A 17849-nucleotide genomic window follows, 5' to 3' on the forward strand; every position below is an offset into this window, starting at 1 on the left:
TTGCAGAGTTGTAAGATGTGGGAGGCTATGTTTTAGAATGCATTACCTGAAAAGGTGGTGGAAGATCCAATAATAACTTTCAAAACAGATGTGGATGTAAACATGAAGAAAAAAATAGTTCCATTTTGCAGATGAATAAGATAGTGCTTATGAAAACTGAGGCTGGCTTAGTGGATGGACCAAACAACCTTCATTTGTGCTTGAGCAATTTCCCGATTCTATGAGCTTACAACTTTCAGAAAGACTTTCACCCTTGGTCTGTTAGTGGAATAGAATGCAGAGCATTTTAATCACTTCCATCACTCAGTCTCACACTGCATGATTGTTATTAATGCAAGTCATTATAATTATAAAACATATACATTGTGGTTACATACAGGATAACTGGAGCAGCTATAAGGCAGTACAAGAGCACTACAAATGTAAATTAGTTGACATTACAACATAATGGAGTCAGTTTCAATAGGGACTATTACTCAATGAATTTACCCTTCGGCTACTGAGATTTTAACAAATTTGGGCCACAGTATCAACAGTAAGTGTGTGTCAGAGTATTATGTGCAAAGCCTGTGACTTGAAATTAGGGGCAAGCCCAGAGTCATACAGTGGTTAAGGTATATCTTTTGTTGTATCATTTACATCGTTGTGACAAACCTTGTCGAGCTCTATTCGAAACTACATGCAGTACTGTTCTTTAATCCCATACTGGAACCTTAAATGTGGGCACAGCGCCAAACTGGTTTCAGAATGAACCTAAACAATAACAAGTCACCTACCATAATGCTATATACCCTACCCTTGGCCACCAAGTGTGCCAACATCAAGGGATAGCTAACCCAACACATCATCTACTATGTTTAGGAGTGATTTGTCATTGACAGTACCTTAGACAAATACCCAATCAGCAGTGGTGTCAGAGTCAAATATCAGATCAATGATAGTGACCATAATAATCAATGATGATACTAAAGGAGTGCTGCACTGCCAGTGGTGCTATTTTTGGATAGGATATTAAACTGAAGCCCTGTTGCCTTCTTACGTGAATACAAATAATTTCACACCTTGGCCTGGAATAACAGAAGTGGCAGGGAACTGCATGCTCCTATCACTTCTGCCACCCTCCCTCTTTCCTGCCACCTCATCCCTCCCCCACTGTTACATTATATTGAATCAGTTGTCAGCCAGCCGAATCATAGCTAGTCAGTGGGGCTGAGGGCCAATTGGAATGCAGCAGAGAGGAGGGGACTGCAGTTAATCGAACATCTAAGCTGGGATATCCAGTGAGAGAGGGATTCAGCCATGAATCAACTTCCAGCTTAACAGGCCCTTAGGCCTCTCGCTCTCCCTTATTGTTCTGTCAGCTTGCAAAATCTCAGCACCGCAGGATTACTGACAGCTAAATGCTGTCACCATAAGCAGTGGACTTTGCTGCAAATTGCTTCCATGGACTCATTCTCATGGACTCCCACATATCTGGAATAACACACTCTTAATGGTTTGCCTGTATACCTCCTGTAAATTGGAGTGGGTTGTGAAACATTGAAATAGGTTCAATTTTTAACAAGCTTAAAGGAGACTGGCAATATGGATGTCAGGTGGCTGACCAATTGCTGCCTTTGACCTCAGTGTGGGGCATTGTGAGGATGCGATTCAGCTGGACCAGCATCTGGAAAATTCAGCCCTGCATTTCCAAGAAGAGTCTGTCAGTGCTTCCCAGTGTTCTGCCCAATATTTATCCATGAGCTAACACCTAAATCAGATGAATTCTTAATTTACTTCTTTGCTATTTGTGAGTGCTTTTGGTGCAAAAACTGTTGCCTATATTTTTTATAATAGGTACCACACTTCAGAAGTACTTCATTTGAGGTGAAATGATTTGGGATAGTGTAAAAGTAGCCATATAAGTGCAAGTGCTTTTATCAGGAACTTCTGTTCACATCTGAATGCGTCAACACATTGCATGAAGTTGCTTACGTTTTTTTTTAATGGCTGTTTCATGTGAGTGTGTTTGATGCGTTTGGTTTAAGTGGCCCACACAAATCCGTTTTGACTAATTCCACAATTTGACTGCAGCTGTCTCAAATGCAATTACATGTAATATATCACCCAGCATGTTAAGGTACTGTTAACCTCTCAATTAATGGCATATTTGATTCTATTGTCATGATGCTGAACCCTTTAATGGAGTCCTGGGAAATTAATTAATCAATCATCTTAAAGCATTGTCATTTTCCACCATCTTACTTTGGTTCCTCACTGTTGAGGGGGCTTTGCACCGGCTCCTGATCCTAGTAATGACATGCATTTAGGTACAAAGTTTTACAGTTCTGATTTCGGCTTCATTGCCAGCCTGTATATTATTTGGTTTCCATCGTCCCAGGCATAGAGATAATTCTCTCTTGGGCTGTATTTCAGGCTGGAATGCATCCCATATCGTTTGGGGAAGTACACCAAAGGCGCTACATCATTGGTTACAATGCCATTGACATCGTACACACACTGGATCCGTGAACGACCGCGGAGCTTACTGTTGTAAACCACGTAGAGCGTCCCACAGATGACAAAGGCATTCTCGGCATTCTCTATAGGACATGGAGTATCCCACATCTGCTCAATATCCAGTGTCTTGGGATCCAACCTGGCGAGGCAGATGTGCTTCTCATTTTCTAAGGTAGCATATATAGCCCACAAATCATGCTCATCTGCAGCTAGGTCAATGTAGTTGAATGGTGATAAGCCATAGACTGGGATCTGCTGCTCGGCAGGGAACATGGTGCTATCTATCACTGTCCGGTTCTTCAGGTCAAATTTAATCAGTTGGAACTCAGGCTCATTTCTAATGTAATACAAGAAGCCTTTGTACACCAGGTGCCCTGTGCCAGCCCATGGGTAAGGCAGTTTGATTTTCCTTGCTTTCATGAAGCCAGAGAAATCAGTCAAGTCCCGTAATCTGGCAAATTCATAGACTGTATCGTTAGCTATACCGTCAAAAACATAGACTTTCCCAGAGGTCGACATGAGATCTCTGGTCCACAGGCCAGAAGTTGTCTCCAGCTTCTTAACTATTTTCATTGCTTTAATGCCACTGATCATTTCGGTGCAATCTGAAAAGGTAATAAACAGCCAAAAAGTCAAAAGATAAAAAAAAACTTGCTGGAAATCTAACAGAGAAAGAGTAAACAGATTCTCTCCATTAATTTCAATGCATAAAATATAATCTGGTGTGACATTATATTTGGCCAATTTATTAGATTTTTTAATAGGTGGATAAGGGAGAACCAGTAGATGTGACGTATTTGGATGAGGTACCACATGGATGGTTACCACACTAGATAAGACATTATAATGTTGGGGGATAGTAATGTTGGGGGTAATATATTCACATAGATAGGAGATTCACTAGCTAATAGGAAATAGAGTTAGGATAAACAGATCACTTTCAACTTGGAAAAGGTTGCTATTGGGATATAGCAGGACCACTGCTAGAACTTCAATTATTTACAATCTTAACAAATGAGTTGGATAAAAGGACTGAGAATATTTTCTCTAAATTTGTTGATGATGTCAAGTTAAATAGGAACGCATGTTGTGAGCCTACAAAATCACTTACCCGAATGGACAAAACATTTTTCAATATTATGTGGGAAAATATGAGGCTGTCCACTTTGTTGAGAATAGAAAGTATATTATTTAAATATAAATAGACTACAGAATGCTGTGGTACAGGGACATCTAGGAGTTTTTGTACATGACTCACAAGAAATTAGCATGTACGCACTACAAGTAATCAGGAAGACAAATGGAATATTGGTCTTTACTGCCGAGGGATGGAGTACAGGTATAGGGAAGTCTTGCAGCAATTGTAAAGTGCATTGGATAGACTGTACCTAGAATACTGCACATAATTTTGTTTTTATGTCTTAAGGAAGGATCTAATTGCTTTGGAGGCAGTTTAGAATAAATTAATTAATGTGATTTCTTAGATGAAAAGTTTTAGCGGATTCAGTCTATACCCAATCGAGATTTAACAAATAAGAGAGGATCATATTGGAACATGTAAGATTCCAATCGGGCTTGACAGGGTGGATCCTGGGGCAAGATTTTTCTTTTTGAGTGAATCTAGGACGAAGAGACACAGTTTAAGAATAAGGGGCATCCCATTTATGATAGACGTAAAGAGGAATTTATTGTCTCAGTTAATTTTTGGAACTCCACAGAAAGACAGGGAGACAAGATAATTAAATTTGCTTAAGGTTGAGTTCGACTGTTGAACTGTGGGGAAGGAGAGAAGGGAAGGCCACAATCAAATTAGCCATAATGCTATTGAATGATGGAGTGGACTTGAGGGGCCAAATGACCTATTCTTGCAATGGTCTTTCACAGCCCGGGCATCGGTCAGTTTCATTCTGACAAATCTGCTTATTGAGTAGCCTCTGATGCAATAGGTTGTGAACTCAAGTCCCAGAGACCTGACTGTATACCTTAGATTGACATTCCAAAGGCAATACTGAATGTATGGTACATGTTTGGAGCTTTTCTGTTTTAGTTGAGACAGTTGAGATATTAAATAGAGATTCAGCCCACTTTCTTAAGTGAACATAAATGTTGTCATAGCACCAGGGCACAAAATACTTTTTTCAACACTTCCTTGAGATTTTCCCAAGGACTACATTTTTGGGCTACATTTTAGTTTCAGAGGCTCCTTTATCATTCTCACTAATCAATTTACTATGTGATGCAGTCCTGTCATAATAATACCTTCCGTATTTCTGTTGGCATGTGAGTATTGGGACTCACACAGAAATAGAATTAGAGTAATCCATCAATATCCTTAATAGTGATCAACTCACTATTAAATATAAAACCACAACATGCAAGACAAACATTAGTTATTTTTTAGATATCATTGTATTTAAACTGACAGAAATCAACAAGCATAATCTAGCAACCAAGATTGTAGTTTTCAAAATAACTGACACACTTCTACGCACAAAAAGCCGTCATCCTAAATAAACCTTTCACAGACTAGTAAGGTCACAGCTAATTCCATCACATAAGCACAAAGCTGGGATATTTTGAACAAGCAGGTAACACCCTTTTTTAATACATCTCATATCTCAATCTCAGATTTAAACTTAGCAATTGACATCATGTTCATTATAACAGCCATTGCATTTTCTCCCAGATAGGAATTCTTGATCATATTCAGCCTTAATTTAGAGACTTTTTCAGCATTTGCAATGAATTCATTACCTCAGTGATTTTAAGCTTTTCTGGCTCTTGGTTATTTGAGGATTTCATTGTCAATAGATTTAAAATTGCTCTTTCCCTCTCTCATTGCAGTTATCCCCTCTGCCCTCCCCTTTTTCCAACTGCTTGTCAGACTGCTTATCCAACATTCAGTTTAGACTTCCCAAAACCAAAGCCATTGATTCTGTCCTGACTCCAGACTTTGTTTCTTAGATCCTGCCTCCATCACCCTGCTGGACCACAGATTAAGATTAAGTCAGTCTGTTTTTTATCCTGGTGTCACACTTGATGCTGAGATGATTTCTAATACTATAACTACCTATTTCTAACTTAATATTTCTACCTTTGCCCCCATTTCAGCTCATTTCTTGCTGGAGCCCTTATTCATGTCTTTGTTAGCTCTACATTTGAATATTCTGATGCACTCCTCCCTGATCTCCCAGACTAGACTCCATAGACCTGGAACCATCCAAAGCTTTGGTGCTAGCATCTTGGCAGCAAGTCACACTCTGGTGCTAGTATCTTGGCAGCAAGTCCCACTCTCCTATCACCCCAGTGTTCACTACCCTGTATTGGTCATGAAGCAACAACTTCATATTAACTTTCTCATATCATGATCTCCATGTCCATACCAGCCCCTAATCGCTTGAGAGCTCACAACTCTCCAAGGTATCTGTTTGCCTCTTGTTCCCAATAATAATGTTTCCACCACTGATAGCTGTGTCTTGAGCTACTATGGCTGTAAACTCTGCAATGCCGTTTCTACACCTCTCCACCTCATATTCCTTTGTTAAGACACATCAGAAATCCTATCTTCTTGAATAAGATTGCAGTCATCTCACCTAATGTGGCTAATATTTTGTCCGATATAATAGTCCTGTGAAGTGCCTTGTGATATTAATTCACAACAAGGGTGTTATATAAATCTAAATTATTTCTGGCATTATGATTTGCTTGCTGTTTGTGAGATCTTGCTGTGCACAAATTGGCTGCCAAATACCTGAATTCTTATAATGGCTATACTTCAAAAGTTCTTTATTGGCTATAAACTGCTTTGGGAAATCCTGAAGTCATGAAGAAATGCTAGTTCTGTATTTAGATGGCGACAGACTGACAACTACAGATCCACCAGTCTCAATAAATGTGAAATTATTAAATTGGTTTTCAAGATAATCCTTACGGCAACCTGCACAATGAAATACTAAACAACAATTGTCAATACTGTTTCTAAAGCTCTTGCCAAACAAGTTCCATGATTCTTTGAACAATCAACATCGCAAGGGTACTGCAATAGGGTTTCATGCTTCTTTGTACGTCTCTTTCTTTTTAAACTGATTGACTGCCAGACTTCCAACAACTTATGTTTACTTTTCCCCATAACATAGTCTTAGGAAGCCAAATTCTTTTGGCTCAATTTTGACTTGGCACGTATCAAAGATACTCATTGATTATGTGATTGATTACAAAGGAATTGTATTGGGATTTCTGAGTATGGAGTAGTTAGCTGTCTTATAATGCTTGATGTTGCTTGATGGTAACAAATTAATCACTTAATGTTCATTTATAATGCCACCTGTATGCACTGTGTGCATGGATCCATGAAAGTACTAAGTTTAATGTGTCATTGATAAACTTTGACCTCTTTTAATTAGCATTATCATTTGGCGCTTTAATGGGTCTGTACCCATCTTGTTTGTAAGTTTAACAGTAGTGATCTTGCCCTCTGCTCATTTCCCCATGTCTTCCAGTCTTGCATTTTCCTCATCAATTACCCAGAAAGCCTCCCAATTTAAACTTATATGAGCAATATGACAAGGGAAATGAATACTTGAGGGTGATTTATTGTTATCTTACGGACCTGTTCATTAAGTAAGCACAAGTCTTCTTCTCAAAGGATCTGATGTATTGCAGTTTTCTATATGCTAGTTCACGTGCATGCCATGGTGACTTGGATACTTATTGAGACAGATATTTTGAAGTTTATAAGCAACTAACAATGTACACTAATATGACATCTCAGAATTTCTTGTGCAGCCTAATTCATATGTGTTCTGTTGTTACTGTTACATTATATACACTGATTGGCTAACTGATTGTTTAGCTGATTGGTTAACTGCTGACTGCTTGCTAACTGTACAGAGAGTAGGATGGAGATCTCATATTGGATTGTCACATGTTGTGATGTAATGCAGCTCTTTTAAAATTCTTGTGGCTTTCTGACATCTGCGCAATAATGCCTCCCACTTTTCCTCTTAAAGAATCAGAAACCTGTTACATCCAATATATACTAGGATGCACATAGATTCCTGGTTCAATTTCATATTGCATGCAAATGGCACTACACCAATGGCTTAAATTCAAATATGGTTATGAAAAGTTTTGGAAAACCCTGCGGTTGTGAAAGGTGTCATATAAATGCAAGGTCTTTCTCCCTGAAGATATTAAGGGGATTTCGATGTCCATTTGGTGGTTATTTATAATTGTTTAGGTGTGTTTCAAAAACTGACAGTGAACATAGAAGAACTAGATTCTTGTGGTTAGTGTGACTTCCATTTTATAATTTACTATCAAACGTCACTTACCAAAAAACTTAGGTTTCTTCCTTTGCTCAGCTTTTCCAGCACTTTTGTCGATAAACTTGTCGTCTATCTCCACACATGCTGGGGCTGGATTTTTGGTCTCTAAGTAGTCCATCTCTCGTTCGATACGTTCAATACGAGAATTTGCAAAGTCAAGAATGCGGCGTTGCTCCTCTCTCTCCTTATCCAAGCTGTCCACCAGAGAAAGAATCTGGTTTTTGAATTCTCTGTATTCTGAGGAGTATCGTTGGGTCTGATCATACCAGACAGCGATCCGATCCTGTACAAGGAAAGTATAGAGTCATAGAATCATACAGTGTGGAAACAGACCCTTCGGCCCGACTCATCCATGCCAACCAGGTTTCCTAAACTGAATTAGTTCCATTTCCCTGCATTTGACCCATATTTCTCTAAATCATTCCTATCCATGTACCTATCCAAACGTCTTTCAAAAGTTGTAATTGTACTTGCCTGTTTCACTTCCTCTGGCATCTCGTTCCGTACACACACCACCCTCTGTGTGAAAAAGTTGCCCTCTCAGTTCCCTTTTAAATCTTTTCCCTCACCTTAAGCTTATGCCCTGTAGTTTTGAACTTCCCTATCCTGGGGAAAAGACCGTGGCTATTTACCTTTATCTATGCCCCTCACGATTTCATAATACTTCGTAAGGTTATTCCTCAGCTTCCAATGCTGCAGGGAAAGAAGACCCAGCCTATTCATCTTCTCTTTATAACTCAAACTCTGCAGTCTTGGTAATACCCTTGTAAACAATTTTACGTACTTTCCAGTTTAATAACATCCTTTATATTGCAGGGCAACCAGAATTGTACATAGTACTCCAAAGCTGGCCCTACCAATGCCTTGTACAGTGATAACGTGACATCCCAACTCCAGTACTGAATGCTCTGACCAATGAAGCCAAGTGTGCCAATCACATTCTTCATGACCATGTCCACCTGTGATGCCACTTTCAAGGAACTATAAACCTACATCTCTAGTCTCCCTGTTCGACAACACTCCCCAGGGCCTACCATTAATTATAAATTAATGTAATTGTCACCAACATATTAATCTTGATAAGTTCTAAACACACCTTTCCCATTACTTCAACTTCCCTTCTGCAGAAATTTCAAAACATTTTTGGTTACCAGTAGACTTGACTGTTCCAATGCTCTCCCACTGATCTCCCAGTAAAATTACTTTATCCCAGTTTTTATTTATGTTCAGATTCTCTTCCTGCCTCTCCCCCACTCCTCTAGTCACTTTGCAGTGAGGCTCCATTTGCTTGCCTGAACAGAAAATAGAGGCAAGGATCAGAGGACTGAGATTGAAAATAATTAGATAAACTATCAAGGAAGCAATAAAGAGAATTTCTTCTATGCGGTGAGAACGTGAAGACTTAGTAGATGTAAATTCAGTGACTTTCAAAAAACAGCTTAAGATATACTAGGGCAGGAGAGGAATTGCACAGTGATAAGGAAACACCAGGGGAGTAAGAGTAATTGGATAGCTCTTTCAAAGAGACTCAAATCCTAAACCTTATCACCCTGTGCGACATAACCTGTATACCTCTGTCCAAATGTTTTTTTACCCTATGTCTGTACGTCCTTGCTTACTATGATCTGCCTGTACTGCTCATAAACAAAGCTTTTCACTGTATTGGGTATGTGTGACAATAAATCAATCAAATCAAATCAAACATAGGCACCACATCAGGCAAAATGGCCTCCTTCCGGTTCTGTAATTGATACGAAACTTGCTCCCAGTTGACATCCCAACGTCACATGATCCACAAGGAAATTGTGTGAAAGTTCTTGTCACAGGTTCCCCTCTATGACAAAGATCACTTACAAAAATTCCCATTCAAATTTCCATAGCCCTAATTAATATGCCATTCTCGACTATTAGCCCGTTCCTTGAACTGCTGAGGTGGGACTCCCCATTAGTTCTGAACCTTGAGTCTCTGTCACAGGTGGCTCTTCAGATAAAGGCAGTTCTCCTCAATTCAACCATATGGTCTAAATCAGTTCCTAGCTAGCCTCGTGCTAAACTGCTTTCCTCCATTGTATTGTTGCCCATTAAAAAAAACTTGGCAAATCGAACAGTTTCAATCCAAATGTTTTCAATGTTATTATGTTGAGGTAACTGAGCTGGGTTTCATTTTGTATTTTCCACTTAAAAAAAAACACTTCTGTGATGATATTTGATTGGGAAGCAGTACTGTTAACAAAAAATTATAATATTTATGAAATCGATAATTGTTTTTAAGGGTATTTAATAAGGACTCTGAAGCGTTTTCATCAATTGTAAAGGGATAGGCTGTTCATTTTCTTGGATAATAAGATATACAATCCACTGTGACCTTGCCAGATTCTCATCATTATGAAAACAACTCTGGGTGATCTGGATCTATTACTCTTAACATATCAAAACATCCCAAGCTTCCCAGAAGTGTTATTAAATAGCAATTAACACCAAGCCAGAAGAAGAGATATTAAGATAGAGGTAGATTTTAATGAGCATCCTAAGGGAGGAAAGAGAGCTGGGGAGGTTTAGGAGCACAATTCCAGAGCTTAGGGCCATTCACTGGAATGACACCAGGCATAAAAATATAAAATATAAAACCATCACCTAACAAAGATCTATTCTCTCAGTCTTGAAATAATCATAGATTCCCTAGAGTATGGAAGCAGGCCTTTCTTCCTGTCAAGTCTACACTAACTCTCCAAAGAGCATCCAACCCAGACCCAACCCATCCTTTCCCATGGCTAATCCACCTAACCCACACATATTTGGACCGTGTGAGGAAACTGGAGCAACTAGAGGAAACCCATGCATACACAGGAAGAATGTGCAAACTCCACACAGACAGCTGTCCGAAGGTGAAATTGAACCTGGGTTCATGGTGCTATAAGACAGCACAGTTAACAACTGAGCCATCCCTGCTGAGGTGCTGGGGAAAACTAAAAGGTGAGGTTGTTCTCTCAGTCTCCACAGCATTTCTGTGATATTTCTATTAGTCAGTGTGGAAAATGTTTCCTGATTTCACACCTAAATGGCCTGCCTCTATATTTTCCTCCTGATTCCCGGCTAGAGGAAATAACTTATTTGGTTGTACCCGAACAAGTTCCTTTATCATTGTAAATACCTTAGGTGGCTCATCCCTCAAACTTCCATTTTAGGGTGAGAATCATTGAGAAGGAACGAGGAGTTGGCATGCCAGCATTCTCGTAGTGAGGGGGCGAGAGAGGAAGAGGGTTAATTTGTAAGGTAGATCAGGAATATAATCTTGAGCTGTCAAATAAAAGCAAATGATGGAGATATGTAATCAAGACAGAAAGTGCTGGAGAAACTCAGCAGTTCTGGCAACATCTGTGAAAAGAACAAAGCTGAGTTAATATTTCAACTGTAATATGACTCTGCTTTGGAAGTGCACTTGTAAAATGATACGTTTGAAAAAAACAGAGGAAGCGTAAGTGAAACAGATGCTCAGGTTGCCCAGAGAAAAAGGTAGAAGGAGTGCCAACAGTGTTAGAGGAGTGAAATAGATAACGAGTAGGTGTTAATGGTAGCTGTTAGTGGCAGAAAAGCGATCAGCTCTGCTGAGGGCAAACCCATGCAAGTAAGATACGAGTTGGAGTGGTGGGGGTGGGGGAGCGGGGGGAGGTGTAGGGAAAGGGGAGGGGCATGTGTATTGAGACAGAATCCTCAACTGAAACTATATTAGAGTGTGTAGTTTAACAGATTGAACATAAATATGCCAACTACATGGCAAGGATTGTAAACAAAAAGTGGATTATTTGACAATCAGACTATATAGAGGCAACATTAACTGGGAGACTATCTATGGATGTCTCAGCTCTACAAGCTGCAGTTATAAAATAAGTTCAGAATGATTGGGCTATAATGTACTACTGTGATGGTGGACGTGATTGACAGGGAGATGAGATGTGTTCTCTAAAAGGTATTTGTACATCATATCCCAACAGAAGAGTCTCTCAATAATGGGGAAGGGAGCAAGTTACACATTTTCCATTTTGACAATGATCTGAAGGGATGTGTAGGGTATGCATTATATAACCTAGCCAATTTGAAGTTATATTTTCTTGAAAAGCTTTATACATCAGAACTCAGAATGAACCTTTGAATAAGTTAAATAGTTTCAGAACAGAAATGTTAGTGCGCGCAGCGCTGAAGACAAAATTACTCTGGAATTTTGACTGTATTCATTGATTTCCTGGACATTGGTAGAATCAGAGCTCCCTGAATTAATTCTCAAAACAAAACTTCCTGAGGTTTCCTTTATTGACTCATGGGATGTAGGTAGCACTGGCTGGGTCAGCATTTATTGCCTATCCCTAACTGCCCTTCAGAAAGTGGTACTGAGATGCCTTCTTTAACTACTGCAGTCCACTTCTTATAGATAAACCCAAAGTGTTGTGAGGGAACTATTCCAGGATTTTGACCCAGTGACACTGAAGGAACAGCAATAAATTTTCAAGTCAGGATAGTGAAAAGCTTGGAGGAGAACTTGCACATGGTAGTGTTCCCATGTAATTCATTTTCTAAATGGTAGTGGCCATGGAGTTGGAAGATGCAATCAAAGAATCTTTGGTAAATTTCCACAGTGCATCTTGCTACTCAGTTTGGAGGGAGGTAAAGGGAATGGATGTTTGTGGATGTGGTGCCGTTCTAGTGGGCTGCTCTGTCCTGAATCATTTCAAGTCTCTTGAGTTTTCTTGGAGCTATCGGGAGTAGAGGGGTATGCCATCACACTCCTGTCTTGTGCCTTGTAAGCTATAGACCGGCTCTGCGGAGTCACAAGCTAAGTTACTTGCTGCAAGATTTCTAGCTCTGACCTGCTTTTCCAGCCACGATACTTATAATGGCTGATTCAGTTCAGTTTCTGGTCAATGGTAACACCCACAGTGGAGGATTCAGCGATGGTGATACCTTTGAATATTATGGGGCAATGACAGATTCTATCTTGTTTTTGATGGTCATAACCTGGCACTTGTGTGCAGCAAATGTTACTTGTCACTTGTCAGCCCAAGCCTGGATGTGGTCCGGGTCTTGCTGCATTTGGGCATAGACTGCTTCAGTGTCTGCTGCTGAACATCGTACAATCATCAACAAAAAGCCCTACTTCTGACCTTATGCTGGAGGGAAGGTTGTTGAAGAAGCAGCTGACAATGAGGGGGCGCAGTGGTAGTTTGGCACACTGACCTCTACATCGCTGAAGCCAGGTGCCAACTCACGGACACCTCCTCCTACTGGCCCTTCGACCATAACCCCACCTCCCATCACCAAGCCATCATCTCCCAGACCATCCACAACCTCATCACCTCAGGGGATCTCTTTGTCCACAGCCTCCAACCTCACAGTCCAGGAACCCTACATCACCAATTCTACTTCTGACCAAAATTCACAAACCTGACTGCCCTGGTAGACCCATCAGCTCTACCTGCTCCTGACCCAGTGAACTTATGCCTCATATCTTGACACCGTCCTATCCCTCTTGGTCCAGGAACTCCCTACACACATTCAGGACACCACCTGTGCCTTCCATCTCTTCCATGGCTTTTGTTTCCCCAGCCCCCAATGCCCCATTTCCACTATGGACATCCAATCCCTATACTCATCCAGCTGCCTTGACAAAGGCCTCCAAGCCCTCCATTTCTTCTGAACCAACCAGTACCCCTCCACCGACACATTCATTCAATTGGCAGAGTATTTGGAAAGGCAAGGACTGATTAGGGATAGTCAACATAGCTTTGTGCATGGGAAATCATGTCTCACAAACTTGATTGAGTTTTTTGAAGAAGTAACAAAGAGGATTGATGAGGGCAGAGCAGTAGATGAGATCAATGGAGACTTCAATAAGGCGCTCGATAAGGTTCCCCATGGGAGACTGGTTAGCAGGGTTACATCTCATGGAATACAGGGAGAACTCGCCATTTGGATACAGAACTGGCTCAAAGGTAGGAGACAGAGGGTGGTGGTGGAGTGATGTTTTTCAGACTGGAGGCCTGTGACCAGTGGAGTGCCACAAGCATTGGTGCTAGGTCCTCAACTCTTTGTCATTTACATAAATGATTTGGATGTGAGCATAAGAGGTACAGTTAATAAGTCTGCAGATGATACCAAAATTGGAGGTGTAGTGGACAGCGAAGAGGGTTACCTCAGATTACAACAGGATCTTGACCAGATGGGCCAATAGGCTGAAAAGTGGCAGATGGAGTTTAATTCAGATAAATATGAGGATCTGCATTTTGGGAAAGCAAATCTTAGCAGGACTTATACCCTTAATGATAAGGTCCTCGGGAGTGTTGCTGAACAAGAAGACCTTGGAGTGCAGGTTCATAGCTCCTTGAAAGTGGAGTCGCAGGTAGATAGGATAGTGAAGAAGGCGTTTGGTATGCTTTCCTTTATTGGTCAGAGTACTGAGTACAGGAGTTGGGAGGTCATGTTGTGGCTGTACAAGGCATTGGTTAGGCCACTGTTGGAATATTTAGAATATTAGGAATATGAATTTACCTGGGCCATCTTGTACACTTCCTTCCCCTTCCTGGACCTTTCAGTCTCCATCTCTGGTAAATGACTCAACATGGGCATCTACTTCAAACCCATCAACTCACACAGCTACCAGGAGTACACGTGCTCACCTCCCCCCCTTCCTCCCCCACCAGTAAACATTCGATCTCTTACACCCAATTCCTCAATCTCTGCTGCACCCGCTCCGAGGAGGAGCAATTCCACACAAGGACATCCCAGATAGTCTTCTATTTCAAGGACCTCAATTTTCCCTCCCATGTGATCAACAATGCCCTCCAGCATATCTCCTCCATGTTCTGCACCTCCACCATTGAACCCCACCCCTCCAACTGCAGCAGAGATATAACCCACCCAGCCCTAATCTTCCACCTGACTAATCTCCGGATACAACACATTATCCTCTGCCATACAAATAGACCCACCACCAGTGATATATTTCCCTCCCCACTCCATCTGCATTCCGCAGAGACCATTTCCTCTGTGATTCCCTCGTTAAGTCCAGGCCCCCCCACCCCCAACCCACCCTCCACTGCTGACACCTTCTCTTGCCATTACAAGAGGTGTAAAACCTGTACCCACACCTTCCCCCTCACCTCCATCCAAGGCCCCAAAGGATTTTTTCACGTCCAGCAGAGATTTTCCTGCACATCTGCCCACCTCATCTACCTGTACCCATTGCTCTCAATATGGTCTCCTCTACACTGGGGAGACAGGATACCAACTTGTGGAATGTTTCAGGGAACATCTCTGGGACACACACACCAAACAACCCCACTACCCTGTGGCTGACCACTTCAAATACCCCTCCCACTCTGCCAAGGACTTGCAAATCCTGGACCACCTCCACCACCAATTCCAAGCCACCCGTCGACTGGAGGAAGAATATCTCATCTTCCGTCTCGGGACCCTCCAACCACATGGCATCAACATCGACTTCACCAGTTTCCTTATCTCCCCTCCTCCCACTTCATCTTAGATCCAAACCTCCAAGTCAGTACTGTCCTCTTGGACAGTCCTACTTGTCCATCTTCCTTCCTACTTATCAGCTCTAACCTCTGATCCGACCTATCACCATCACCTGTATCGCCTTCCCCCCACCCCCACCCTCCCATTTTTCTTCGAGCCTGCTCCCCTGCTGCATTCCTCATGAAGAGCTTGTACCTGAAATGTCGACTCTCCTGCTCCTCGGATCTTGCCTAACCTGCTGTGCTTTTCTAGTGCTACACTTTTTGACTGAACATAGTTGGACCTGGGACACTGTCCTGAAGAACTCCTGCAGAGATGTCTTGGAGCTGAGATGACTGACCTCTAACAGCCACAACTATATTGATTTTTTTGACAGTTATGGCTCCAACTGGCGGAAAGTTTTCCTCCTGATTCCCATTAACTCCAGGCTGCCTTGATGTCAAGGGGATTCACTCTCATCTCATCTCTGGAACTCAGCTCTTTTGCCCATGTTTGGACGAAGGCTGTAATGAGGTCAGGAGCTAATTGGATCTGATGGAACCCTAACTGTTATGTTGCCACAGACATTAGATATCCATTACATTTCTCATGTGGCTTCATGTTTGTGTGAGCTTGGCCATTGACAAGCTATTAAACTGGTGGGGCTTCAGAGCCAAACTTGATGCTGCTTTAGTGAAACCACGAGCACTGTTTTAGGATTCACTGAGCAACTGCCAGGAATGGGAATCTTGGCTGATATTCTCCTTCCTAGCCCAGGAGACTTGAGGCTAACTGTATTGTCTGTAGCTACACTCCAGATGAGTTGGGGAGTCAGCTGGGAACAATTACCATCTGGTTTTCTTCAAATCACACAAAACATTACGTTTACCAAATCGACCACTGGACAGCTCATAAAGCTAAGGTTCAAAAGTCTAAATCTCGGGTATGCACCAAACATCTTAAAACTTTCCGAGCACAGGGGGACAGCTCCATTAATAATAATTTAGTTTAACTCACCCCAGTCCTTCTAGAACTTCAGAAAACAAGTTGCAAAATCAGCTGTACTGTACTTAAAAATTCAGCTGTGATTGGTAATTTTAATAGAGAGTTTACTCTTCTTGTCACTTTGACACTCAGTGTACCTTGTGCACTAAACCTGGCCCATTGATGGATACACTTACAGGAATGTGTTTGTGCACAGCTCCTTTCCAGATTCTTGGGATGCAGTTAGAGAGTTGCTCTAAGATCTCCTTTGAAGATTCCAATTCTCCACAACTCACTTAGTGTGAATTCTTAGGATCACTGACAGTCACTCAAATGTACGTAATCTTCAACATAAAGCTCTGCTTTATGCTTTTTAAGGCAAGCATTTGTCTGCTTAAATGGGTTAAAAGTTGTATTAGCAAAGAAAACAAATGCACCAAGTACAATAAGTGTTTTAAATGCTCAGTGAAAAATAAACAGAGAACCTTCAGCTGGGAAAACCAGCTGTTAACTCTCAATTCTCAACTCAGCATCTTAAGGACCGAGAACCAATATGATATTTCTTATTGTTTCCTCATTTTCAGATCAGAAGCAGTACTGTCACCATGAAAAGACTTACCTCAAAAGCAGAGAGTCTTCTTTCCATGTAGTCGATGAGCGAGGGCTGACCTTGCACTGTCAGGACCATGGCTGAGACCATGGCGAGGTATTGGAGCAATGTCCCCATCTTTCGTGATGGTCCTGGATTGTGACTGGAGAAAGGATTGTGTAGCTCGCCCTCTGAGTGTAAGTCTGCACAGGAAAGTGCGTCTGTACGCTTTGCTGTATCTGGTTCCAGCTCATGGCTTTGGAATGCACCGGCAGACAGGCAGGGGTCAGGGTTGGCGGGGGTAGATTTCCAGGAGGGACCACACAGCATTCTCAGTCATCCACTTATTAACTCCAGATGTTTTCTTCAATGTTAGTTTTATTGGGTCGGGGAAAATGTGAATCAAAACTTGAGAACTTTTAATTAATCTATCATTACGATTGGCATGAAGAGCAGTTCAGACATTTTAGATTAGTCTGTAACTAAAGTGCATTTTGATTATTGCCTTGTATAACAACAACAACAACTTGTATTTATATAACGCCTTGAAAGACATCAAAAACACCTCAACATGTATCTCAGGGTTTTGTTAGATGAAATCTGACACGCAGCCTCAGAAAGAGGGAAAGGAAGATTTTAAGCAGCATCTTGAAGTGGGAGAGAGAGAGAGAGAGAGCGATGTCGTTGAAAGATGAAAAATTTAAGAATGAAGCTCCAGAGTTTTGGCTGTTGAAAGCATGGCTGCAATAATGGACTAAAATTGGCAAGGCCTGACAGACCAAAATGGGAGGTGTGCTGAGATTCTAGATCAGTGTGGAACTAGAGAAAATTGCAGAGATGTGGAGAAATTGGACTTCAAGTGTGAAATCCAGGCCTCGTTATCTGAAGTATTAATGAGAGCAGAGCTCTAATGGAGCATCAGTACAGTGATTCCACTTTGCTTAATG

At 41.4% G+C, this 17849-nt stretch overlaps 1 protein-coding gene across 1 annotated transcript; it reads right to left on the bottom strand.

The window, feature by feature from the left end:
- Positions 1-261: 261 nt before the first annotated feature.
- On the bottom strand, positions 262-17102 carry olfml3b (olfactomedin-like 3b). Its single transcript, XM_043716992.2, has 3 exons — positions 16933-17102; positions 7833-8109; positions 262-3104 (listed from the first exon to the last, which is right to left on the bottom strand). Exons 1-3 carry the CDS (start codon positions 17038-17040, stop codon positions 2320-2322), a joined length of 1170 nt encoding a protein of 389 aa, XP_043572927.2. The 5' UTR covers positions 17041-17102; the 3' UTR covers positions 262-2319.
- Between the last annotated feature and the right edge of the window lie 747 nt (positions 17103-17849).

Source organism: Chiloscyllium plagiosum, unplaced genomic scaffold (genome assembly GCF_037043375.1).
Source record: "Chiloscyllium plagiosum isolate Xiang-an unplaced genomic scaffold, Cpla_swu_hap1 HiC_scaffold_26, whole genome shotgun sequence".
Classification (NCBI taxonomy): domain Eukaryota; kingdom Metazoa; phylum Chordata; class Chondrichthyes; order Orectolobiformes; family Hemiscylliidae; genus Chiloscyllium; species Chiloscyllium plagiosum.